At 37.7% G+C, this 25,390-nt stretch overlaps 1 protein-coding gene across 1 annotated transcript; it reads left to right on the forward strand.

Annotated features, from left to right (window-relative positions):
• Window positions 1-37: 37 nt before the first annotated feature.
• Window positions 38-25,125, forward strand: PLEKHA3 (pleckstrin homology domain containing A3). Its single transcript, XM_043577182.1, has 8 exons — window positions 38-505; window positions 4,548-4,664; window positions 10,815-10,970; window positions 13,115-13,251; window positions 14,773-14,937; window positions 18,526-18,569; window positions 20,773-20,888; window positions 23,805-25,125. The coding sequence occupies exons 1-8, from the start codon at window positions 466-468 to the stop codon at window positions 23,930-23,932; spliced, it is 903 nt and encodes a 300-aa protein (XP_043433117.1). The 5' UTR covers window positions 38-465; the 3' UTR covers window positions 23,933-25,125.
• Window positions 25,126-25,390: the final 265 nt, after the last annotated feature.

Consider the following 25,390-nt stretch of genomic DNA (forward strand, 5'->3'; position numbering starts at 1 on the left):
CCAGCCCCGCCGCCGGGGAGGGGTTTCTTGGGACGAGCCGGCCCCTTTCATCCAGGAAGTGAAAGCGACGTCGGGGTCAATGAAAACAAACGGGGAGCCCGGGGGGAAGGAAGGCGGGCGAGGAGGAGGGAGCGCCGGGGCGCGGGAGGGAACAGCCGTGTGGTGGAAGCGCGAGCGGGAGGCCGGTTGCGGTCGTGATCTTGCCGCCGCCGCCGCCGCCGCGGCTCGCCCGGGGATGTCTGAGCCCGCGCCTCGCGGCCCTCGAGCTCCACGCGGCGGCCGCCGTCCCGGCCTCTAAGGGCCGCCACGTCCCGGCGGCGCGCGCAGGCTGAGGGCGGCTCGGTGCCGGCGGGGTTGCCCGGGGAGGGCCCGGGCGGGCCGGGAGGGGCTGCCCAAGCTCCGCGCCTACCCCAGCACCGCGGCCGGCGCCCGGCCAGGAGGATGCGCGGCGCCGGGCTCTGAAGCATGGAGGGGGTTCTGTACAAGTGGACCAACTATCTCACAGGTCAGAGGGCTCGCGTGCTCCGAGGGCGGCCGGGAGAGGCCGGGTGCTTGGGCGGGTTTAGGTGGGAAGGCTGCGGAAAAGACCGTTCAGGGGCCCCTCCCTCTGCCTGGCCTGCGGTGACCCTCGCAGGGAACCGGCCCCTTCTGCTTCCGAGGCTAATCCCTAGCTGAGCCCCGTGTTAGATCTGGCGTCTGTAGGGGACGGTTCGAGACTGCGCACCTTCCTGAGGGTGGGAAGTGCGCTTGACCACTTCTTTGCCCCTGTAATAATACTTGTTTCCTCCTGTAGCTTCCGGGACAGTTCCCAGTTACTCTGCCCGTGGTGCTGTCTCCATCCTTATTCACACTTAATTCGGCATTTTGCTAATAACTGAGTTGTCAGGGTATAGGAATAGAATGGACCTTGTAAGATCAAGATTTAATTTTAAGAAATCTTTTTTGTATTTCTTTTTAATTTCCTTAGCAACACGGTTTACTTTAAAAGTTCTCTTGTTGAGTTGTTCAGCATAGAAAGCATGGTTTTCTGGGAAATCGTCCCCAGATACCATTCTCTTAGAAGGTGGTTGGCAATGAGATATCTTTATATTTTGGAATTCAGGTAAGTGTGTGAGAAATAGTGGAAGACAGTGCAACACACAGAAGTGGAAAAGGCAGGTCAGCATCACCCATGAAGTGTGTTGAAAGGAAAGACTCTGAAGAGCTTTGTGTTTCTGTAGAAATGAGAGGCCAGCAGGGAAGGGTCTTTTTCCATGACACCAACAGCCTGGCTTATTAAGAGAGACTTAATTCTGAGTTGCAGTCCCATCTCTGCCATCATCCAACAGTAAAGACAAGTCAGTTACTCTCTCAAGATCTCAGTCTGGGAAGGCCAGGATGAGCAGTTAGTTTATCCTGAAGGGGTCTTCCAACTTCAGAATTCTATGATTTCACCACATTAGACGAAAGGAAATGAGTTTAAAATAAGATTAAATAACAATCATTTCTTGTTCCAGTGTAATAGGAAAATCTTGATTTGCTACCCATTTATTTACTCTGCTCAAAGTACTGAACCCCTTTGTAACTGCATAGTACACTCAACTTGTGTCCACCTGACCTTGTGCAAAATCTGCACATAAACTCTTTAAGGCATAAGCATTGAGCTACAGTTGCCCCTTCCTTCCTTCCCTCCTTTTTTTTTTTTTTTGATTAATTGGACTGCTAAAGCCCAATTTATAGCAGCAAATGCTTTAACACTTGTATGCATGCGTGCTTTATTTTGCTCACATTAAAATGTCAAACAGTTTGTTTCTATAAATGATATGTTTTAGCAGGAAACATTTAAAAAGGAGGTAAATATTTTTTCTTAAGCATTTCGTTTGGGCAGTTGTGAGAGCAGTTATGCTGTTTAGTTGAGATATGGTATTAACTTTAAAGACAGTAGTTTCTATGCTTTGATATGCAAATGATCATCTCATGGCACACATTCATAAGCATAGTGTCCACAGTGTCTTGGGAGGAACCACTTATGCCTGCAATAGAGCAATTGGTGATTACTGAGATGAGTCATAATTTATTCCTGGAGCATACTGTGGTCTTGGTGGCCATCTTTCTTATCTCCTCTGGCACTGAGCACTATAGCCACTTGTGCGCTTAAGGCTTTTAGTCTTTGCAGAGCGTTTAAGTAAACTGCTAGTATGTGTTGTAGGAGCTTCCTGCAATGAAATCTTTTGTTTGGAAGAATTCAAATTTAAATTTGACTCAGTGGCATCCTGATTTTTAATTTTAGTGCATCCTGATTTTTAATTTTAGTTCATCTTAGGTCAGAAGAATGAGCAGCTGTTTGTACTGGATGATCTTGAAGGAACCTTTCAGTTTCATGACAGTGTTCTTTGAGAATCCTTTGTAGAGAACAAGGATTTCAGTAACATTTGGTAGTTTGAGATAAAAAGAAAGTGTTGTTTTTTTTTTAAAGAATGCCGATGCCTATCTTTTTCACAGATACAGCCCTCTGTTATATAAATGTGTGAATCAGTTAGAGATTGTTTTAATTAAATATTTCTTCAAAAATGTGTGTAGAGATAACTTTCTTAATTATTTTAATCTATGTAATCATGGTCACCTTTCAAGTTGCTACAAATTGTTTAACAATTTTTTTTTAATGTTTATTTATTTTTGAGAGAGAGAGAGAGAGAGAGAGTGCAAGTGGGGTAGGGGCAGAGAGAGAAGGGGACACAGAATCCGAAGCAGGCTCCAGGCTCCAAACTGTCAGCCCAGAGCCTGACACGGAGCTGGAACTCACATACTGAGAGATTATGACCTGAGCCAAAGTTGGAGGTTTAACAGACAGACTGAGCCACCCAGGCACCCCTAAGTTGCTACAGATTCTAAATAAGTCATTTTGCTCATTATTTGTTTTAAAGAGATACTGAATCACAATAATACAGGCTTACAGAATCCCAATTTGTCTTATAGGCACATAGGACCTCGGGTGGCGTGGAGTGTACTCTTACCACCCTGCTTGTAATTTGTTTGCCAAGGTGAATTAGTGTTTGGAAAGATAATGTTTTCATCATTTCTATGCATGCTGATATACAAAATACTCTCGTGGATATATTGCATATCTTTACTGTTATGGATAACATGCAATATCTCACTTTTCTGGTATTTAATCACTTGAGAAATACATTTTGTTTTAGCACTTGTTATGTGCCAGGCACCATTCTAGGTGCTGGGAATGCAATGACAAACAAGATAAAGTTCATGTACCAAAAGAACTTACCTTTCAATTTGCTAGGCCTCATTAGGGGCTATAGTGTTTCATAATAAGAATTTTCCAAGTATTTAAAACTTGTTTTAATTATTTTGGGTATTCGTCTTTCTGAACTGTATTATGACATTCCCTGTTGTGAAATTTAACCTTTTTATGATGACTCCGTGCTGTCATTTCAAAAGTATTACAGGAAAAGCCTTTGAGGAGATAAGTCCTGGGCCTTATCAGCGTGTAAGAATGATTCTCCCATCTGCCACTGTTCTGGCACTATTTGGCCCTTGAAAAACCGAATTGATTAAGCAGATAGTGGGCTACATCTAATGTGACCAGACTGAATTATGATTTAATAGTTACAGAAAGAACAAGGACAGTCACACTGCCTTCAGTGAGGCACCCTGATCATGGTCACTGTGTTATTAATCAGTGAACTGTTGTAAATCAGTAGCATGCTTGATAAGATTTTAGGGAACACTGAGTTTGGCTTGCAAGGGTGGCAGTTGAACTCTGAGGAAAGCCATCAACCTCATCCTCATCTTTGCCTGAGAGCCAAGTCTATGATAGTTGTGTAATCTAGTCACTGAATAAACACAAATGAAACGAATGATTGCAGTTTCTAGCATTTCGGCCTGAGTTGGGCGACAGCAGTACAAGGAGAGAGGTATTAGGGGCAATGCAGGCTCTCACTATAGTATGCATCTTCTGTGGAAGAGACTACACTTCATTCAGCACCCACTTGTGCAAGGGAATTTGCCGAGGCAACTTGTAAGAGATGGGAAAGTTGCATTGCAGAATTAGAGGGCTGAGTGGCACCTGAGAGGTCACCTTTTTCAATCCACTCATTTTTGAGACTGGGAATTTTTTATATTTATTAAAGTGAAAAGATTGGTTTCAGCTTATCTAACTAAAGAGTTAGAATAAAGCGGGGGCTAGAATCCATGTCTTTTAACATTACATCAAAACCCAACTCTGTTCCCTTCAGGAAAAGGGCAGTCATGTTGCATCCAGTATAGGTTATTATTGAGCATGAGTCTCATGGGTTGTTAATGAGAAGGTTGTGAACCAGATTAAAGGTATTATCCCCTATATTTATGCTGAACTATAGATTTCTCCAGAAATCTTTCCCAACAAAGTGGGATTGATGCAAGAACAATTTCGGCAAGGCTTGGCCATTAGAAATTTCATTGTTAGAATGTCACCTTAGAGCCAAGAAAACATGGATGGCAAATTTTGAAATCATACTTTTCTCTGTGATTAAAGTAATTTCTTACTAATCTGTTATTTATAATCTTTGCAGGTTGGCAGCCACGTTGGTTTGTTTTAGATAATGGAATCCTGTCCTACTATGATTCACAAGATGATGTTTGCAAAGGGAGCAAAGGAAGTATAAAGATGGCAGTTTGTGAAATTAAAGGTAAGTGAGTGCATGGAATTAGAGAAATTTGAAGTTAGGTAAGGAAAGCATTCTTCACTACAATCCAAAAAGAGGAAAAAAAGCATTTCTAGTCAGGTAGGGATCTTCTAATGCTGTTTATTTCCTTAGCAAGTAAGAGTGGCACTTAACATTGTTAAGCACAGTTGGGTTTTTTGTTTTTTTTTTTTTTCTCCCCCTCCTTCTATTGAAACTCAAAATCTTAGGGTTAGTTTTCTAATTTGGACCTGAAAAACAATTTTTGTGGTTGCTACTTCAGCGTCCTTATGGAGTCCACAAGTGTTCTCTTTTATACTCATTATAAAATAAGGTATTGTAAAGATAGGAAGCTGAGCTTTAAAGGTGATGAGGTGCGGGGCCTGGTTGGCTCAGTCAGTAGAACATGAGACTCTTGATCTCAGGATCATGAGTTCAAGCCCCACGTTGGGCATGGAGCTTATTTGAGAAAAAAAAAAAAAAAGTTGAAGATTGTAGAGAGATGGGTCCTAAAGGTGCGGTGACGAGAATTGAAAGCAAGGGGCTAAGACTCTCCAGGAGCCGAAGCACTGGTCCCCTGTCTCGAGCCTCTTTTATTTTTTGCAGTTTGTCTGATAACAGCGAGCACATACAACATAGTATTTGGCACGTGGACAGGTCATGCACCTGCAGTGTATTCCATACTGGGTCATGAGTACATCTAGCGCCAGACAAAACAGTCTTCTCCCTGGCCTGGTGCCCATATGATGTCCTTCTGGAGAGACGAGCAGTCCCAGCAGCTTTCTGTTCCTTGCTCTCACTTCCTTGCTGCTCTGTCCCTTTCCTTCAGGACATTCTTACAGTGCCTCCAGCTTCTTCTTCTCCAACAAAAGATGATCAGGCAGGCTCTGCAGGGTTTTGCTAAATGAGTCAGTTTTTCTAAAACATGAAGTCAAAGGCATAAAACTCTGGTTCTTTGCTGAATCGGAGATCAGCTCTTCTGGGTGATAGAGATGTTTTCCTTTTCTTTCAAAAGAGAAGAACTAAAGCAATAGGTCATGCTGTAATTTTCATGAAAGAAGGTTTCATGGACCATTGATTCATTTGTATATGTGGTTGGGTTGTGTGGGGTGGAGGTAGGCAGGGGAGATCAGACAAAATGATAATGAAAAGTACTAAGTTCTTCAGAGAATTGAAGGAAAAACTAAAGCACTAGAGGAGCCAATATCAAGCACCTACAGGCCTTTTTCATTTCTCCTCTATATCTTGAATACTTGTCCTTCATGATGGGTACTTTCTTTGACATGTTGAGCGCTTGGTCACAGCTGTCAAACACTTGAGAGTAATCTTAATGCTCTGTCCATTTTCTTATTTAGATTAAAGCAAAGCAGCAGCTAGTGCATTATCTTATATTTTCCAGGGCCAGATTGCTAGTTTGGTGTAGTTTTGTGGTAGTTCTTAGTACGATTTAGCTATGGAGACAAAATAGAATTTTTCTTTGCTGCACATCTAATTCTTCACATTCGTTTAGGGTTCTTTCCACAGCAGTGATTTATAACTTGGGGTAGATAAGTGTCATCCAGGGAGCTTTCTCCAAAATGCACATAGCTGCCATGTGATTGTAACATGCCCCCTTTAGCTGAGAATTAGTACTGTTCTAATGGAAGGAAGTCATGGCTATCTAAGATACAGAAACACTTCAGCCTAATGTATTGTTATTGCATCGTCCCTGAAATATGTGGGGCATAGTTTTGTTGTTTATTTTAGACAAAAGTACTGAAATGTATACCAATTAAGTATTGGCTTTCCAGGTACTCAGTTTTATATATTTATTTTTAATTGCACCATCATCCCCCATAACTCTTTAGAACTCCTATTTTAGAATTGCCTTATAAACCAGTTTATAAATCACACAAGAAAAGCACAAAGTATGAGTTTTTATTTTTTTGAAAATTGATGGTTTTATCTCATTTTATTCCCCAGATTTGATTCCAAATGATATTTGGTGAGAGTCAGAAATCAAACTACACAGTTCAAAGATTTGCCACCCTTGAGGATATTTAAAAGACTGTTAGTGGCAGAATCCTAAGGCACTTGTAAAATGTTTCAAGATGTGGCAGCATTTTTACTGTTGTTGTTTGTTTGAAGTAATCATTCTATTCAAGAATAAAATACAGAAAAGGGAGCAAATCTTAAATATTCAGTTTGAAGAATGTTTACAAAGTACACACACTTGTGTCACTATCAACCAGATGAAGAATTAGAATGTTGTCAGCCTTTCGGATACAGGGATATTGTCATGTTGCCTCAGCCATTAATCCCTTGAAAAAGTAACCATTAATTTGACTTTTATCACCATAGATAAATATTGCCTACTTTTGAATTTTTATAGATGGAATAAATCAGTATTTTCTTTTGTGTTGGCTCCTTTCACTCAACATTGTGAAATTCATCCATGTTGTTCTGTGTAATAGTAGTTCAATCATTCTTACTGATCTGTAGTATTTCTGATGTTATAAATATCCCACAACTTGCCTATTCAGTCTAGTATTGATGTGTATTTTTTTTGTTTGTTTTTTTCTATTTGGGATTATAATGAGTAAGTAAAGCTGCCATAAATATTCTTATTATATCTCTTTTGCTGAACATACATATGCATTTCTGTTCAGTATATATCTGGAAGTGGAATGGAATTGCTGAGGCATCGATACTCATACTTTTAGCTTTAACAGAATTAAGGAGAAAATTATTCTTGACACTTGCTAATAAGGCTGACTTTATTCAAGTCTCTCATGATAGGTATAGGGACTACTGCATTGGGCTTTGTAGTAGGGGAGAGAGATTGGGCTCAACTCCAAATATGATAAAGAAAAGTGGGAATTTGCAGCCAAGCAGTAGAGTTGGGGGATTGGTAGATGGAAAATTACTAAGAGGAAACATGAGGGATTAGGAGACATTCTGGGTAAACAGATTCTTGCTGAAGGCAGGCCAGATATTACCTGGGGGATGTTGGGGCTAGAGGAATTTTTTTGGATATTGAGGGTAATCATATATTGAAGGTGGAGGATTCTGGCTAACTCTGACTTAGCAGAGTTCTTACTAAGATTGGACTCTACAAGGACAGAGAAGGAAGCCCAAGGTCGGGCATAGTCAAGCAGAGGGCTCAGAGGAGCCTGACTGAAGTTTGATCAAGGAGAGAATCTTTGTCACAGGTAATGCCAAACTGTTTACCAAAGTGGTTGTATCAGTTTATTCTTGAACTAGCAGAATATGAGTGTTGCAGTTGCTTTGCATCCTTGCCAAAACTTGCATTATCAGTTTTAAAACTGTGAATATTTTTAGTGTATATGTTGGTATCTGATGGTGGTTTTAACTTGTATTTCTTCAATAACTAATGATGAATAGTTTTTCAGGTATTAATTAGCCATTTGAATGTCCTCTTCTTTTGAAGTGTCCTTTCTAGTCTCTGGCCTAATTTCTAAATTGGGCTGTCATCTTTCATGTTGTTTGTGGGAAGTCCAAATGTGTGTGTGTGTGTGTGTGTGTGTGTGTGTGTGTGTATACATATATATATGTATATATATGTACACTATATATATATATATTCCAAACATATGTATATATATATTTTCCATTTACACACACATATTTGGACTTCCCACAACATGAAAGATGACAGCCCAATTTAGAAATTAGGCCAAAGACTAGAGATACATATATATTTTCCAAATATATATGTGTGTGTGTGTGTGTGTGTGTGTGTGTGTATATATATATATGTATTATATATATATTATATATATGTGTATATTTATGTATGTATGTATATTTATATATAATATAATGTATAATATATATATGTATTATATATATATTTTATATGTATATATGTGTATATTTATGTAGTCCAAATGAGTCTTTGTATTGTATCTTCTTCCACTTTGTAGGTTGCATTTTCTTTCTGTTAAAGGTATCTTTAGGTAAGCAGAAGTTATTAATTTCAATAAAGTCCAGTTTTTCAATATTTTTAATTAGAACTTTTTATGTCCCGCTTAGGAAATCTTTTATCTTCTTGAAGGCTTATTGTTTTACCTTTTATATTTAAGTCTGTATTAGGTCTGTGATTGACTTAAAATTTATTTTTATATATGGTATCAGCAGGGGTTAAGATTCATTTTTTTCTCATAGGGATATTCAGTTGACTGAGTATCAATTATTGAAAATATCAACCTTTCACCTACTGCACTGTAGGAACATCTTTGTCACAAAGCAAATGACCATGTACATTGGGTCCTTTTCTGGACTGTCTTTTGTTTCATGGGACTATTTCTCTATCCTTGTGCCATTATCACACTGTCTTAATTTCTTTAGCTTTATACTTCTCAGTATTTGATGGTCTAAGTCTTCTAACTTTGTTTTTTTTCAGGATTGTCTTGGCCGTTATTGCCTCTTTGCATTTCCTTAACACGTTTTAGAATCTGCTTGTAAATTTCCACAACTGTCTGCTGGAATTATGATTGGAATTATATTGAATCTATACATCAATTTGGGAAGAATAGTATTCTTGACAGTGTTGAGTCTTCTGATCTACTAACATGGTGTATTTGTATATTTAATTAGGTTTTTAATTTCAGTAATTTTTTACAGTTTTGCATATAGAGTTCTTGTCCATTTTATCTTGAGAACTTGATGTTTGGGGAGTCTTGTTCTTAAGTTTGTCGTCTTAGGTGACTACTTTGTAGGGGACACTCTTGGTTAATACATCAATCTTGGTATGTTTAAAAAGGAGTCATCTTATTTTCATTTGTAGCAGCATCATTGGTAATTAGAGCTTTGTTTTCTTTTAAGGTAGTTATTGATACTTTCACTAGTATTAACAAGCAGCAAAAAAAAGAGTTACTCTTGGGGCCTTGGGATTTCAGTAATTTTATCTTGGCTTGGATCTTTGCACCCATCATTGATTGTTGCATGTTTGTATATTTCACTATCTACCTCTAAGAATGGCCTTTCTAAATAGAATAATAAGCTAGCAAAGCTTTTGTGGCACTTATTTGCCATAGTACATCTGGTCAATATTTTTGGTAATTAATCATATAAATTAGGGCTTCTGCCAGACTTGCAGAGCCCCTGATAATTTGGCTCAACTCAGCTTGTCCATTTGTGAATATTATTACCATGTAATATAACACAAGGCTTTATTTACTCCTGATACCCTCAGTACATATTATGTTTATTTCCTCATCTAGGCCTTTTTTAATGCAGTTTTTCTCTTAACTAAATCCTACTATTGTCAAATCCTTCTTCATGAAGCCTTATTTCCCACCTCCTCTCACCTTTCTCCCATCTTAATTACACATGAAGTCACTGTACCAAAGAGTTCATCATTTAGGTGTTTTGATTATTTTTGTTGTGTCAGTTTGTTTCCTTGGTTAAATTGTCAGCTCTGTTAGAGCAAAGACTCGTTTCTTTCTCCCCTTGTGTCTTCCCCCTCTACCAGCACTTCTCTGAGCTGAGTGAATACTTCTTGGTTAAGGACAGTGTAACACAAATTTATTCTTACAACAACGATTGAGGATTGGCTCAGTATAATTCTTGGTTAGTTCTCTTTTGTCAGAGTATCAAGGTGGGGGGTGGTTTAGGAGAGGAGGAGGAGGAGGAGGGGGGTGTGAAAGAGGAGAAGGTCTCCAAAATACTGATTGTGATGTGCCCCTTAGTTGAGGGCTGCTGTTCTAATGGAAGATGGCCATAGGTACCATTTATTCATTTATTTATCGTGCTGCTTCTGTATGCTAGGCACTATCCTAGGCTTGGAGGATACTAAGACGTAGAGTCTGTTTTCAAAGAAATCAGTAAAAAAATGTGTGGTAAGTGTGACAGTGCGTGTGTATTTAAAATAGTATAGGCAGCCCCAATAGAGGGAGTTTTTAGTTTTCATTGCTGTTTTCTCTTCCTCTTGCCATCATCACTTTAGCACCTCTGCCAGCATGAGTAGATGTGAGAAGGTGGTTTTGAGGGTGCCACTAGATAACCCTTTAGGGAAAGTCAATGCCTGCATCTTGAATCTCAGTTTGTTGTTGTAGGTGTCTGTAACATCTAATACTGCGTAAGAGTGATTGTTTGATTCTCCCCAAATTACTTAAGTTCATGACTGTATATCTCCTGTGTTTATCATCATAGTCCATTCAGCAGACAACACAAGAATGGAATTAATCATTCCAGGAGAGCAGCATTTCTACATGAAGGCAGTGAATGCAGCTGAAAGACAGAGGTGGCTGGTTGCTCTGGGGAGCTCCAAAGCTTGTTTGACTGATACTAGGACTAAAAAAGAAAAAGGTAACTATAAATTTTTCTTTGGTGGTGAGAATATTTTCTTAAACATAAATGTTAATTGTCTTGTCTACTTTTAGGAATCTAGCCTCAAGAAATATCAGAAATGTAGATGAAGATTTACATGCATGACATTCATCATAGTAAAAAAACTTGTAAACAATGCAAAAATTTAAATTTAGGGGAATGGTTCAGTTACCTCTAGGCTGGAATAAGCTGCTATGTAGCCAGTAAAATGTTTACAAGGAATTTTAATAATGTGAGAAAATGTCCAGTGTTAAATGATAATTGTAGAAAAGCAGGATTCAAAATTACATATCCATTCATTGGCCAGCTTAGGAAAGATCTATGAAATCAGTCAAGTTGTTACCTTTGGAAAGGTAATTTGTGAGAAGGAGACTCACTTTTTACTGTATATACCCTTTGGTACCTTTGACTTTACCATGTTCATATATTGCCAACTCCAAAGGATTAAACAGAAATCAAAAGCAAAGTAAATAATTTATGGTATTAATTCAACCGTATGCAGATACAGTGAAAAAATAATAAAATAATTTATGTCTTGGCAGTGAGTTTGCGGTTGTTTTGATTTTTCTTTTCTATATATATTTTTTGATTTTCTGAAAGTTTTCATTGAGTGTATATTACTTTTTATAATTAAAAAATGATAGAAGTTATTTAGATTAGTGACAATGACTGAATTATGGGTATTGAAAAATGAAGGTCCAGAATTGAATTTATAATCCTTGAAAAACATATGAAAGAACATCATGCATAGAGTATGGCTACAGGTAGGATAAGAAGGAATGGAAATTCATAATAGCCAAAAGATAAAAACAACCCAAATGGACATAGACAAAGAAATAGGTGAACAAAATGTAGTATTATACATACAATGGAATATTATTCAGGCTTTAAAAGGAGGGGAATTGAGACACATGCTACAATGTGGGTGAATCTTAAAAGATAAGTGAAATAAGCCAGTCACAAAAGGATAAATACTGTATGATTGTACTTACTAGCATACCTAGAGTAGTCAGAGTCACAGAGACAGAAAGTAGAGTAATGGTTGAAGGGGCTAGGGTGGGGAAGATGAGAGAGTTCTGGAGATGGATGATGGTGTGGTGATTGTAGGACAATGTGAATATACTTAATGTCACTGAACTATACACTTAAAAATGGCTAAAACAGTAAATTTCATTACATATTTTGCACTATAATTGAAAGAAAAGAGGGAATGGACTTAAATTTGAGTAGAACCTAATTTAGGTTAGGTCAAATAAGCAGATAGAGCTTGTTTGGTCCACTGTGGCCAGAGATGCTTTGTGGCTAGTATCACTAGCCACTGACTAGTGGCTCAGGGAATATGGAAAAATGCCAGGATCTGCTACGTGTATTTTTCCTTACTTCTGCTGTTTATATTTCTAGTTTAGAATGAATTGTGTGGCTGGATGTTTAGTGTGTCTGGACGTATTAAATAAAAGAAAGTAAGCTCTTAATAAGACAATTATGAAAACAATATAATGTGAAAATGAAGTTATGAAAGGAACAGAAGAAAGCAGATGTTTAATACAATAGTTTTAATGACATAAAAATTAAAAACTTCTCTGCGTTAAAAGGTACAATAAAGAAAGCTGAAAGAGCAGATAGAACTGGAAACATACTTGCAGTATATAGGACAGGGGAAAGATTGCTATCTTTAGTGTGTAAGAACCTTTATAGATTATTAATTTATATATTATTAAGAGAAAAACTGAACATCAAAATTGGAAAAATATGTAAAGGACAGAAAAGACAATTTACAAAAGAAGAAATATAAAGCACTTTTCAAATGAAGAATGAACAATGGAATGGAAATGTCCTGTATAAAACATCCAGTGGTCATCATCTTGCATCTGGAAATTAATCTACCTAAGCTTCATGTCAGACATATGACTTCCATTTTTTTCCCAATTATTTGAAGAGAGGGTATTTCCTCAATATCCTTATATCTGTTTCCAAGGGCCCACACCTCTTAAGCTATAGGTATTTATATCTATTCATATAGGTATTTATTATCTATTGCATTACTTTTAAATGATTCCATTTTGTTTTATTGCTGAAAGAATATGAAAACAATCTGACTGAATGTTTATATATATTCCTTTCAGAGATAAGTGAAACCAGTGAATCTCTGAAAACCAAAATGTCTGAACTTCGTCTCTACTGTGACCTCCTAATGCAGCAAGTTCATACTATCCAAGAATTTGTTCACCATGATGAGAATCATTCATCTCCCAGTGTAGAGGTATACAAAGATGATCCCTTCATGTCTGATTATGCTTTGTAATACACTGGTGGGTGAGGTTCTTCTCATAAGGTGGCAGAGAAGCATTTTCAAAATGAGCTATTTTTAGCTCTTCCGGGCAATCCCTACTCCAGACTCTGGAAATCTCTAGGATCTTCTAGATTGTATCTGTGCAACCAGAGTAAAGCAGGAAGCAGCACACTGCCCCAGGGAATCAAGGCTTATTTAATCAAGGGAATCAGCCAATCTGATAATTTGGAGGTTGGGGTGGGGAAGAAGCATTCCAGGCTTTGTTCTCTGGGCTAGCTGTATGAATCATTGGACAGCCGCTCTTCTCTTTCTTTCTGTGACGAGGTCCCAGTTTCTATGACTCAGAGTTAATAACTTAGCTTTGTCAAATAACTTTTTAAAAAAGTCCTTCTCAGAACAGTAATGCAGTAATCAAATTTCGAATTTGTGGGACCTGGCTATGAAATAGGTTCACACTTTCTGATAAAGGAGGACCAGCGAGCCCTACTGTTCTCTGAGTGAAAAGCCAGCATGGTTCCCAGTCACCTTTTACCTAACTTAGGAGAAACGGGACAAGAAACGGGCCTACTTCTGTGGCCTTCTCCTGGTGGGGAACAATCTTATGTGAGGTCATATTTAGTTGTAGGTACATTAGACCCTCAGGGCACTCACTGTTTCACCACAAGCTCTCTGGAGGTGGGTGCCCTCACATTTGCTCCAGTGGCTCAGTGACAATATCAAGGACCTGGTCTTGCTCCAGCCTTCCACTCTGCCATTCTTGGTGTGTTGGATTTGCCCCCTTATGTGCAAGGCCAAGGTCATACAGAGGCAGGAGGCAGTGGGGTAACCAGGGTGGAAAGAGACTTTCATAACTTACTGTCCTGGGCTTTTATCTGGGAACAAAAGTCCCAGAAACTCCTTAGCAGACTTCTCATCTTTTTTTGTCTGGGTCAGTGGAAATTAAGAAATCTCAATATTTGACAGAGGGTCATAGAATAGCCATGAGTGGCTTCCACCAGTCTGTATTCATCCCCCAGGGTCAGGACACATTGCTGTCATTAAAAAAAAAAAAAAAAAAAAAAAAAAATGGAGTTTTTATTCTACCATGGAAGAAGTAGGTTAATGGGTTTGGAGTAGATATGAATTGTGCTTGCCACTTAGTAACGCTCAGGGTGTTCTGCTGTGACCACCTTCAGAATTTTGATACTTAGAAAATTACTGTTTAGGTTAGGTTTATCTAAGAAATTTTTGGATATAGTTTTTCAATATGATATTTGGTTTAAATGCAAAATTTATTTTTTCATGGAATCTAATTTCATACACTGTTTGCCTGATAGACATTTCTTATTCATACATTGCTTTAATTTTCTAAGGTAGTATATTTTAAATAGATTTGCACGTAACCTAGTAAGGTGTCTGTTGTAGGTAATGTTTAGTTACGTGATTATAATGTGCTGCATGATTCCATATAATTGTGGTTGAATCTGTTCAACTCAGTGTGTAATTTTACAGAACATGAATGAAGCCTCTTCTCTGCTTAGTGCCACATGTAATACATTCATCACAACGCTTGAGGAATGTGTGAAGATAGCGAATGCCAAGTTTAAACCTGAGATGTTTCAGCTGTCCCATCCGGATCCCTTGGTTTCCCCTGTGTCGCCTTCTCCTGTTCAAATGGTTGGAACTTGTTTTTCTTCCAGTGATGTTGCATTTTTGGTTTTGTTTTTGTTTTTAAGGATGGAAACTGGCAGTGGGAGGGAAATGGTCAACAGATAGAATATTCTGTATTGGAGCCTCTTAGCTCTGTGGGCTCAGCATGTGTCAAGGTCCTGTCCTCTTCCCTTGGAGGGACTGTGCCATTTACCTCAGAGTGCCAGAAATATATTATAATGCTCTGTGGGTGTTGTGACACAGAAAAGGTTGGGGACAGTGCTCTACTCGGTAAAAACATCACAATGGGGTGATGTTTTACTCACAAAGGAATAAAATTAAGCAGATCTTTAAAGGAGTTTGACAGGGGTTTGAAAGAACATGTTACAGGGAAAATAGTATTTTATAGTCCATATTGGGACTTGAGCCCTCTGAGTAGGCAAGTTACTTAATTTCTCTGGATCTCATTTTCTTCATCTATAAAATAAAAGGTCTTCTCCATCAGCAGGTCATTGCAAAGGAGCTGATCTGTGTAATGCAGGTGCTTCATGTCAGTTTCTTTCCTTGTGATCGCTCTGAACGATTACCCTTTGCCAGGGGTGGTGAACTCCTTGTCCTTTCCAAGTTAATAAACTTGCCCAGGCAAGCTGTAGGGAACTCATAGGTGAGACAGAGTCTGATGAGACTTTACATTTCTTTCATCCAAGTGTTTTCGGGAGCCCTTTTATAGAAGGAACAATGCCACTTGGCTACTACTTTAGCAATTACCTGAAGGCATATTTGTTAGAAGAAGGAATTGGGTACAACTCATTCCGAGGTTCTCTTAACCACGCCAGCCAATTTAGTTATATGAGATTTAGTAAAGATTATTACCTACGTTTATTTAGATCATCATTTTCTTTTTTTTTTTAATTTTTTTTTTTAATGTTTATTTATTTTTGAGAGAGACAGAGAAAGAATGCGAGTGGGTTCGGGGCAGAGAGAGAAGGAGGCACAGAATCCAAAGCAGGCTCCAGGCTCTGAGCTGTCAGCACAGAGCCTGGTGTGGAGCTCGAACTCACAAGCTGTGAAATCATGACCTGAGCCGAAGTCGGATGCTCAACCGACTGAGCCACCCAGGCACCCCTAGATCATCATTTTCTAATCAATGTATGATGGGCTAATAATGTCCTCTGAGACAGGTATACTGTGAAAATGAGTTTTATGGGCAGATTAGTTTGGGAAGTTCTAAATGGGTCTGTCACTGGACATCTTAGAATCTCTTTAATGATAATGTGTATTATGAATCTCAGAGAAGGAGAGGTGGTGTGCATTGTTTCTGAAATTTATTTGACAAGTGAACCCTTCCTGTGTATTTTTAAATAACAGCTCACAAGACTGTGGTGTTCAGTAGAACATTTTGACAATATTGCCTTATAACACAACTGTAGATACGTTATGAACTGTGAGATAACCTGTATGGTTGAATAACAAGAAAAGGTCTTTTGAGGTGGGTGTATATATAACACTGTGTTCCTGAAGTTGATATATAAGGTGTCAAATACAGACTTCACTACAAATACTACTATGTTTGACCTTATAGAATCAAATGCAATAAAGCCACCTCAAAACTGCCTGTTTTTGTACTGAATTTCTGAGGAAAATGCCTTCTGTTATAAATGCTCCATAGTCCAGAGAGGTCATATGTGTATTTTATGCATAAGAAGCAATGATAACTGTTTCTTTTTTTTTTTTTTTTAATTTTTTTTTTTAATTTTTTTTTTTCAATGTTTATTTATTTTTGGGACAGAGAGAGACAGAGCATGAACGGGGGAGGGGCAGAGAGAGAGGGAGACACAGAATCGGAAACAGGCTCCAGGCTCTGAGCCATCAGCCCAGAGCCTGACGCGGGGCTCGAACTCACGGACCACGAGATCATGACCTGGTTGAAGTCGGACACTTAACCGACTGCGCCACCCAGGCGCCCCATAACTGTTTCTATTAAACCAAAACTTTTTATCAGTAGCAATGTTACAGGAAATCCAATAGGTTAATCTAAAAAATACTGGCTAGAGGCTGTTTATTTTTCCTTGCTTTGCCATTTTACTTCATACATAAGGCAAAAGTTGTGGCTTATGAGAATTAGTTCTGGAGACACAGATGGAAAGAAAGGTCAGTCTTTGTGGGAAAATATATATATTTTTAATAATATGAGTAAATGGGAAAGAAACCTGAAAGATTTGAGAATTCTAAAACTATTTAAACTCATTGTTAAACTACTTTATGTAGCTAATATCACTGTGTCCCTCTTAGAATAAATTTGCATTCAGTCTTATTTCAGGTCATAATGGAAGTTCAGAAAATCATCATTTTGAATCCAGACTGAGTGATAATTGTAGTGGCGATATCATTGGATTAGTAATCCCGAAGGGAGTGACTTCTGTTAAAGGAGATGTTAATGTCCATTTGTATCTTTTTTTTTTTTTTTTTTTAATTTTTTTTTCAACGTTTATTTATTTTTGGGACAGAGAGAGACAGAGCATGAACGGGGGAGGGGCAGAGAGAGAGGGAGACACAGAATCTGAAACAGGCTCCAGGCTCTGAGCCATCAGCCCAGAGCCTGACGCGGGGCTCAAACTCCCGGACCGCGAGATCGTGACCTGGCTGAAGTCGGAATGTCCATTTGTATCTTAATGTCAATCATATTAGATGTTCTGGGCTACAAAATGGGTTGATCATATCTGTCATCATTTCAGCTGGGATTTCTCAGAGCTATTGTTGGCTTACGTTACAAATACAGCAGCCATTTATTTACATAACAGACTTTAGACTTGGACTGGTAAGACCCTTGAGCCCCTGCATATAAATATAAAAGCAACCTGTAGTATAAACTGTGCTTTTCTGCTACCTTGCTAAACATTGAAATAATCTGTTTTAATTGGTGGTCTCTTTCTATTTTTTTGGTGGAGTCATTGGATCTTTTAAATTGTGTTTAGTATTTGTCATATTTATTAACACTCTGCTCATTCAGGTTTTTTAACTTTTAAAATGTATGTTTTAGAGACTTGAGACTTAGGGTTCTTCTGAGTTCTTAAAAGACTCAGATTATTAATGCTGTCTTCCACAAAAACCACACTTTAGAACATCTGTATAACAGCTACCTGAATAATGAATTACAAAGAGAAGCTTTGCTACCAGCCTCTTTTCCTGGCCTTTAAGAAAAAGAGAGAGGAAGATATTTATTAGAATACTTTCTGGCTTGCTAGATACTGCTTTAAATAGTATGATTTTTTTGGATTAGTTATATATTTTTAAAATATTTTTATATACATGCACTCACATATGCACACATATATATGATATATATGTTATGTATATGATGTAAAATTTGCTTTTTAGTATTGAGAAAAGAATCTAGCATGTTTTTGATAGGTGTTGAGAAAGATTCCAATTAATGGTTATTAGGGACAAAGCTTGACATTGTGCTAATAGTGTTGCTTGAGTCTGTAAAAAATAAATATCTTGGCTAGTCATCTTTTTTTCGGAGTAAATTTGTGTTAATTATGATAATGATAATAAGAGCTGTATTATTCTACTTCACATACTAATTATGCTTATTTTATTTTAAATTTCTAGATGAAGCGTTCTGTCAGCCACCCTGGTTCTTGCAGTTCAGAGAGGTAAAATAATCTTTTCTTTTAACCAAGTACTCTCAGAAATTTACCTACTTAGGGAAATTCTTTGGGCCTTTAACGTAAAGTAGTGTGGAATGGAAACTCTTTTTGAGCAGAGCTTGGTTCTGATTTGCTCAGCATTATATCTCTTAGTTACTAGTTTAGGGCCTGGTCCTAATAGGTAGTCAGTGAAGATAAAAATGAGTGGATGAATTAACCAGCAAGGTAAGCACCTTGCCGACTATTGTACCTTTTTTAGATGTTTGAAATTATATCAAATGATGGTAAAAAAAATCCAGTTTTGAGGTGAGCTTAGACTCACTTTACTACAGCTTTTTATAGTCACATATTCATGCTGATCTGTTGTTTAAGAATTAAAGATCTTACTGAAAAGAGAGAAAAACCAATTGATATTTTTTTTTTCAACTTTTTTTTTTTTTTATTTATTTTTGGGACAGAGAGAGGCAGAACATGAACGGGGGAGGGGCAGAGAGAGAGGGAGACACAGAATCGGAAACAGGCTCCAGGCTCTGAGCCATCAGCCCAGAGCCCGACGCGGGGCTCGAACTCACGCACCGCGAGATCGTGACCTGGCTGAAGTCGGACGCTTAACCGACTGCGCCACCCAGGCGCCCCAGATATTTTAAAGTATATATGCATATGAACACATTAAGACATTTGCCTTCTAGATAGATCTCGCCAATATCCCAGGTTATTAAAATGTTCATTATCTTAGTAGATAATAGTCTTTCAAGTTGCCCTAGTTGTCATATTTGGTTCTTCGGAAAATGATGAAATTGTAGTGACATTAGCTTTATTTCTCTATGTTAAGAATAACTGCCGGGGCACCTGGGTGGCTCAGTCAGTTAAGTGTCCCGACTTTGAATCACATCATGATCTTGCAGTTCGTGGGGTCCAGCCCCGTGTTGGTCTCTGTGCTGACAGCTTGGAGCCTGGAGCTTGCTTCAGATTCTGTGTCTCCCTCTCTCTCTGCCCCTCCCTCATTCTCTCTCTCTCTCTCTCGTTCTGTCTCTCTCAAAAATAAATAAACATTAAAAAAAAATTAAAAAAAAAAAGAGTAAGTGCGGCACCTAGGTGGCCCCAGTTGGTTAAGCATCTGACTTTTGGTTTCTGCTCAGGTCATGATCTCACACTCATAAGTTTAAGACCCATGTCAGGCTCTGCACTGATAGTGTAGAGCCTGCTTGGGATATTCTTTCTTTTCCTCCCTCTCTGACCCTTATGCTCATGCTCTCTCAAAAAACAAAAAACAAACAAACAAAAATCTTAAAATAACTGTTAACTGAGCCCTTACTGTTGTTTTGTCACTGCACCCCCCCCACCTCCATGATTATGTAATCTGTGATTGGACTATTATGTGCACAGAGTCCAGTGATGAATATATGTATCCAGTCCTGTCAGGGAATAAAGAGTTTCACTAGCTGAATTTTCCAGAAAAATAGAAGCTTGATTCCTTTTATAAACTTTCATTTTTACGATAGAAATTTTTCTGAACTGTATTTTATCTTTTCTACCTAATTAGATAAAATATAATTAGAGTTAAAAAAATTTTTTTCGTAATGAATCAAGATTATCATTAAGAACAGTAATGTTGGGTTTTTATACAGTGGTAGCCAAGGTGCTGTTGAGTGGTGGTGGTTTATTTCTATATTAAATATTTTAGATTGACTTGTCTACTTTTCTGATTTTCTAGACTGTTTTTTAAAATCGTTTTTATGGCCTCCATTTGCCACATTTATTTGTTCTTGCTGCTGTCAGTGAGTTGACCTCTAGCATGTTCCTAACCTACTTGCCCACCCCCTTCATTCTGCTGTTTTTGATGATATGGATTGACACTAGATTCATGCACTTGTGTAGGTCATAACTTCTAGTTTTCAAACATTTGTTAACCATCTGGTATATCTAATGTCGTGGTGGACCCTTCTCTATAAAAGAAGTTGCTTCATGGTTCCCCCTTTCCATTTAATTTGGCTCAGAGGCCATAATCTTCAGGTTACCGGCTGGATTGTGAATGATTTGACTTGCCTGTGGTGTGACCTTTGAAGGAGTCAAATGTTGCTATAATAGAACTTTGGGCATAAAAATAGTTCTCTTTCATTTGAATAAGTCATGTAAAACTCCAGGTAAGTTCAGGGTGTTATCATTTGTTTAAGGCCTTATGATGCAATGCTTTTTATTTAATTTGCAGGAATAGCCACTCTGTAAAAGAACCAATATCTACACTTCACCGACTCTCCCAGCGACGCCGAAGAACCTACTCAGATACAGACTCTTGTAATGATACTCCTCTTGAAGACCCAGACAGTAAGTTAAATGGGCCCTCTCTCTTTCTTTGGCTTATTCCCCCAAATTGTGGTGGGACTCTATGTGTGTTGTAGTCAATGAAGGACACTGACAGTGAACACTGTCTTTTCCCTTTGGATTAATTCCTTAATTCAGAGCCAGGCAAATAGCACACAATCAACAGAAGCTCATAATATCCTCCTACAGACACCTTTATTATTAACTAAGAAGTGCTGAGTAACTGTGTAAATGCCATATCTTAGATTAATATGTATAACATCAAACTGTTTTCTTCCCACTATATTTTAGTAATCTCTTAGTAATGTTCTACTCCCACTATATTTACATTAAAAAAGTGTTTTAGAACAAAGCATCAATTGTGGTTGGGATTCTAGGGGAAAATAAAGGCAAGTCTGAGTGCAGAGAAAAAAAAATCGGTATTATTACTTAAATAATTTGAAATGGCCAAGGAAAATAATTTTTTCTGGTGGTGGTGGCGAATTATGGTAGCATTTATTCCTATGCCCTTTTCTCCTTTTTTCTTTAAAGAGCAGCATCCTGTGATTGAATACTTTAGGCAAGGTTTTATGATTTAGGTTAAAATTTATTTTTCTCTTCCAAGAAGAAGCTTTGAAAATGTGTCAGAATATCTAGTTAGACAGTAGTGACCATGATTTCCAGTGAACACAAATAGAGTCTTATTATTACAGCTCTATTAATATACTTTTGCTTTTCAGGGTCTTTACTATTGCCCATGAAGCATGTGTGATGGAAATTACATAGAGTTCCTATTTGGGGGGCAGGTTGTGTTCCAGGAGTTTGTAAGTCTGTTGTTGGGAACAGATTTTATTTCCCTTGTGGAAATGGTGTGATAAGTGGTGTTTAGATTCTTTAGGTTGTGTAGAAGAGCTCAGCTAATTCACGTTGATTAGGATAGAATTGTTTCACTGAACCAGAAGGTTAAACAGGTTTAATTAGAGGAGAATGTAGAGTTCACGAAAATGGTGGAGGTTGGAGAGGGCCTACTGCCCATTTTCAGATTTTTAGGAGTTGATGGCATCTTTTTTTTTTTAAGTCCATTTTCTTCACAGAACTATTTATTGACATAGAGGACTACTCTACACTCATTGCCATTTTTAACTCAAGTTGAGGAAATGGGTAAAAGAAATGAAGGAAGGAAAATGGGTGAGGGTGGGAAGGGGAAGGGAGAAAGTAACTTTCCTGGGCCAATTTAGTACAACTTGAAAGAGATAAGAGGAAGAGGGTTAGGGGTTAGGTGTGGGAAGAAAAATTACTGGGGCAGGTAATGTATATTCTGATATACCTTGTTCTTTCTGCCTTGTATACATGACCCTTTTAATCTAGAGCCCATGAAAGAGCTCTATATGCTGCCTTGTACTTTTCTCTGGATGCAGCTCTTTTTTACTTTATGGGGGTCATTTTCATTTGTGACAGTGAAAATAATTTTTTTAAAGCTAGCCATTTTTCTTTGCTCTCTTTTTAAGCACGCTGGTTTTGAATTTTTTTTTAAGTTTATTTATTTATGAGAGACAGAGAGCAAGCTTGTGGGGGAGGGGCAGAAGGAGAGGGAGAGAGACAATCCCAAGCAAGCACCATGCTAAGTGCAGAGCCTGAAGCAGGGCTCAGTCTCATAATTGTGAGATTATGACCTGAGCCAAAAATCGAGGTGGATGCTTAACAGACTGAGCCAGCCAGGCGCACCTTAATTTTTTTTTTTTTTTTTTTTTTAAGTAGGCTGCATGCCCAATGTGGGACTTGAACTCATGACCCTGAGATCAAGAGTCGCATGCCCTACCGACTGAGTCAGCCGGGCACCCCTGGTTTTGAATTTTTGAAAACAATTTTTATAAGTTCTGAGTATGCATGCCTTATTCCATGTAGCATTCCCCTAGTTAGCTGCTAAGGAGTGTAACAAAAGTAGTCACACATATCTGCACAAACATACACACATGCATACATATTTATATACATACATGTGTCTCAGTTCTCTAGACCTTTTTTTAAATTGGGAAGTGTAGCCTAGGTCAGAAGTTTTATCCTTAGGTTTCCTTCTATTTATCCTAAAGTTTAGTGTCTCAGTTAGTTGACAGAGCAGAGACTGAATTACTGTTCTTCTTTACAAAGTACATGTTTTACAGTTGGGTGGTCTTAGTCCGAAGCCTTTATCCCCAGATATTCTTTTCCTTGAGAGATAAAACTGCTTCTATTATTCATTAACTGGATTTTTAAAAATTATAGAAGTAATAAATGTTTATGGTAAATTCAAATAAATATGTACATATAAAAGTGCAATTGTTTTGCAACAGGCCATGCCAGTGCGTGTAACTGTATTCAGTCAGAACTGCAATGATAGTTCTGTCAGCTGCATTCCAAGTGGAGATATGGGACCTTTCAGTGTGAAATACCTTGTCAGCTCTGCTCAGAAAGTCTTGTGGTAAAAAGAGCAAACCTGAATTAGTCCTAGTTCTGTTACCAGTTGGGTAATCTTGGGCTAGGCATGTAACCTTTTTGGGTCTTTTTTTTTTTTTTTTTTTTTTAACCCTAGAACACAAGGAGGATACGGACAGCATTAAAACAAATCAGGCCTGAAAAGCAATGGTTAGCTAAGAAAGACTACATTCAGTTCAGCACATGTTTATTGACTGCCCGTTACATGCCAACAGTGGTTCTAGCAGTGAACAAAACCGTCTCTGCTCCAGATAGCTTCATAAGTTATTTTGTTAACTCCGAAGCTTCTCCTTATGACTGCCAATAGTGGGAAAGTTAGATTTTTCTCTATTCAACAGTCAACCAAAAAATTAGTAGGAAGCTGAAGGAATTTCATGTCCCTGAGTAGGAAATTTAAAATTGTTTTTTTCATAAAGAACTGGAGTTATATTGATAGGCTGTTTAACCTTTTAATTTATCTCTGAATAGGACCTGTTCACTGTTCAAGAAATACACTTAATGGAGATTTGGCATCAGCAACCATTCCTGAGGAAAGCAGACTTATGGCCAAAAAAAAATCTGAATCGGAAGATCCTCTTCCATCCTTCTCTTCCTGAGGAAATGGAAGTGTCCAACTTCCTCTAAGTATTGCTATGCAAAAGCTGCTGTAATTAAACTATGTTCTAGGGAGTAGTTTTTCCCTTAGGATTTCTCTGCACTTTATAGAATACTGTAAAACAAACAAACAAAAGAACAACCCACATACCTTTGAAGTGTATTTTATCTTTATATAGTTTATTTGCAAGAGTATTTTCCTAATAACTTCACAGTATGAATGTGCATCTTTTTTTTTTTTTTTTTTAAACAAATGATGGTGTAACATTTTGACATCCATAAGGACAAATGTAGATATTTTTCTAAAAAACTGTGAGGGACTGACAGCTTAGTCAGGGTGTATTGTAGCTTATAAACATGAAATCTTATAAACATAAGGTTTCAGTTTGACAGACGTGTGATATATGTAACTTGTGCCATGGACCAAATGGTCACTTTACCCCAGCTAAAAATGAGTTACGATAGCAGCTTGATGGTGATTCTATTGTATTCTTTTAAGCAAAAGGAGACATTTAATATTCCAAATATTTTTAGCCCAAATACCGTAACACATTGAGGATTTTTTAAAAACCAGACTGTGCTGTCCTTCATATGTGAAGTTGACACTACTGATTTGTCAGTACCAAATGTTGGGTTAAAGTATTTAACTTTTATTTATTTATTTTTCTGTTGCATCAAAAAATGATTGCATCCTGACTTTTATGACCTACCAAATTTAAGATGTGTATACATTTGTTATTTACATTGTTCTAGAAAAGAGGTTAATGTTGTAGTGACCTTGCTCACTTACACCAGAGAAATAAACGCCCTTCAATGGAAGAGGATTTTAGTGCTTTTTTCCTAAAATAGACATTAAGCTGCTGTTGTAAGGTATTAATGTTTGCAGCTCTTTAGACTATCTAGAGACATTTTTTATTTATGACTATTTATACAAAAAAGGAATTCTGTCAAAGTGACCACTCTACATCACTTGAGAATGGCATTATTTAATTAAAGAACAAATAGCATTTTTTGGTAGTGCCTGTCCATACCTATTGTCAGTGTTTGCCTTGTAAACTGTTTTTTTAAAAAAATTCACTTTGGAGTGATGGTTTTGTCCAAGGTCTTGGATGAGGAGCACTTTAAAACAAACTGGTTTGGTGTTTTTAAGTTAATCACATGTTTAATAAATATATGGTTTTTGCATTCAAACGTATCATATAATACATTGTATTTTTTACATTGTTGATATTCTGTCTGATCTTTATCAAGTGCTATTAGTATTCTTCATTGCTTTGATTTTGTTTGTATATTTGGACCGCCTAGTGAATACACAAATGAGTCATATTTTTAGTTTTGTTGCCTATGAGCTTAGAATAGTGTGGCCTGTTCCACTTTAAATTTCTCTTGTAGGTTTATGTGGGAAGTTTTTTTAAACAGTTAATATTTGGTATTTACTTCACTAAAATAAATCTGTAATT

The sequence above is a fragment of the Prionailurus bengalensis genome, chromosome C1 (assembly GCF_016509475.1).
Source record: "Prionailurus bengalensis isolate Pbe53 chromosome C1, Fcat_Pben_1.1_paternal_pri, whole genome shotgun sequence".
Lineage (NCBI taxonomy): Eukaryota > Metazoa > Chordata > Mammalia > Carnivora > Felidae > Prionailurus > Prionailurus bengalensis.

Excerpts from the sequence above, each read along its gene's own strand:
- PLEKHA3 (XM_043577182.1), top strand. The coding sequence starts at position 466 with ATGGAGGGGGTTCTGTACAAGTGGACCAACTATCTCACAG. Across the intron at positions 506-4,547 it reads GTGGACCAACTATCTCACAG|GTTGGCAGCCACGTTGGTTT; the intron begins GTCAGAGGGCTC and ends TAATCTTTGCAG. Across the intron at positions 13,252-14,772 it reads ATTCATCTCCCAGTGTAGAG|AACATGAATGAAGCCTCTTC; the intron begins GTATACAAAGAT and ends GTAATTTTACAG.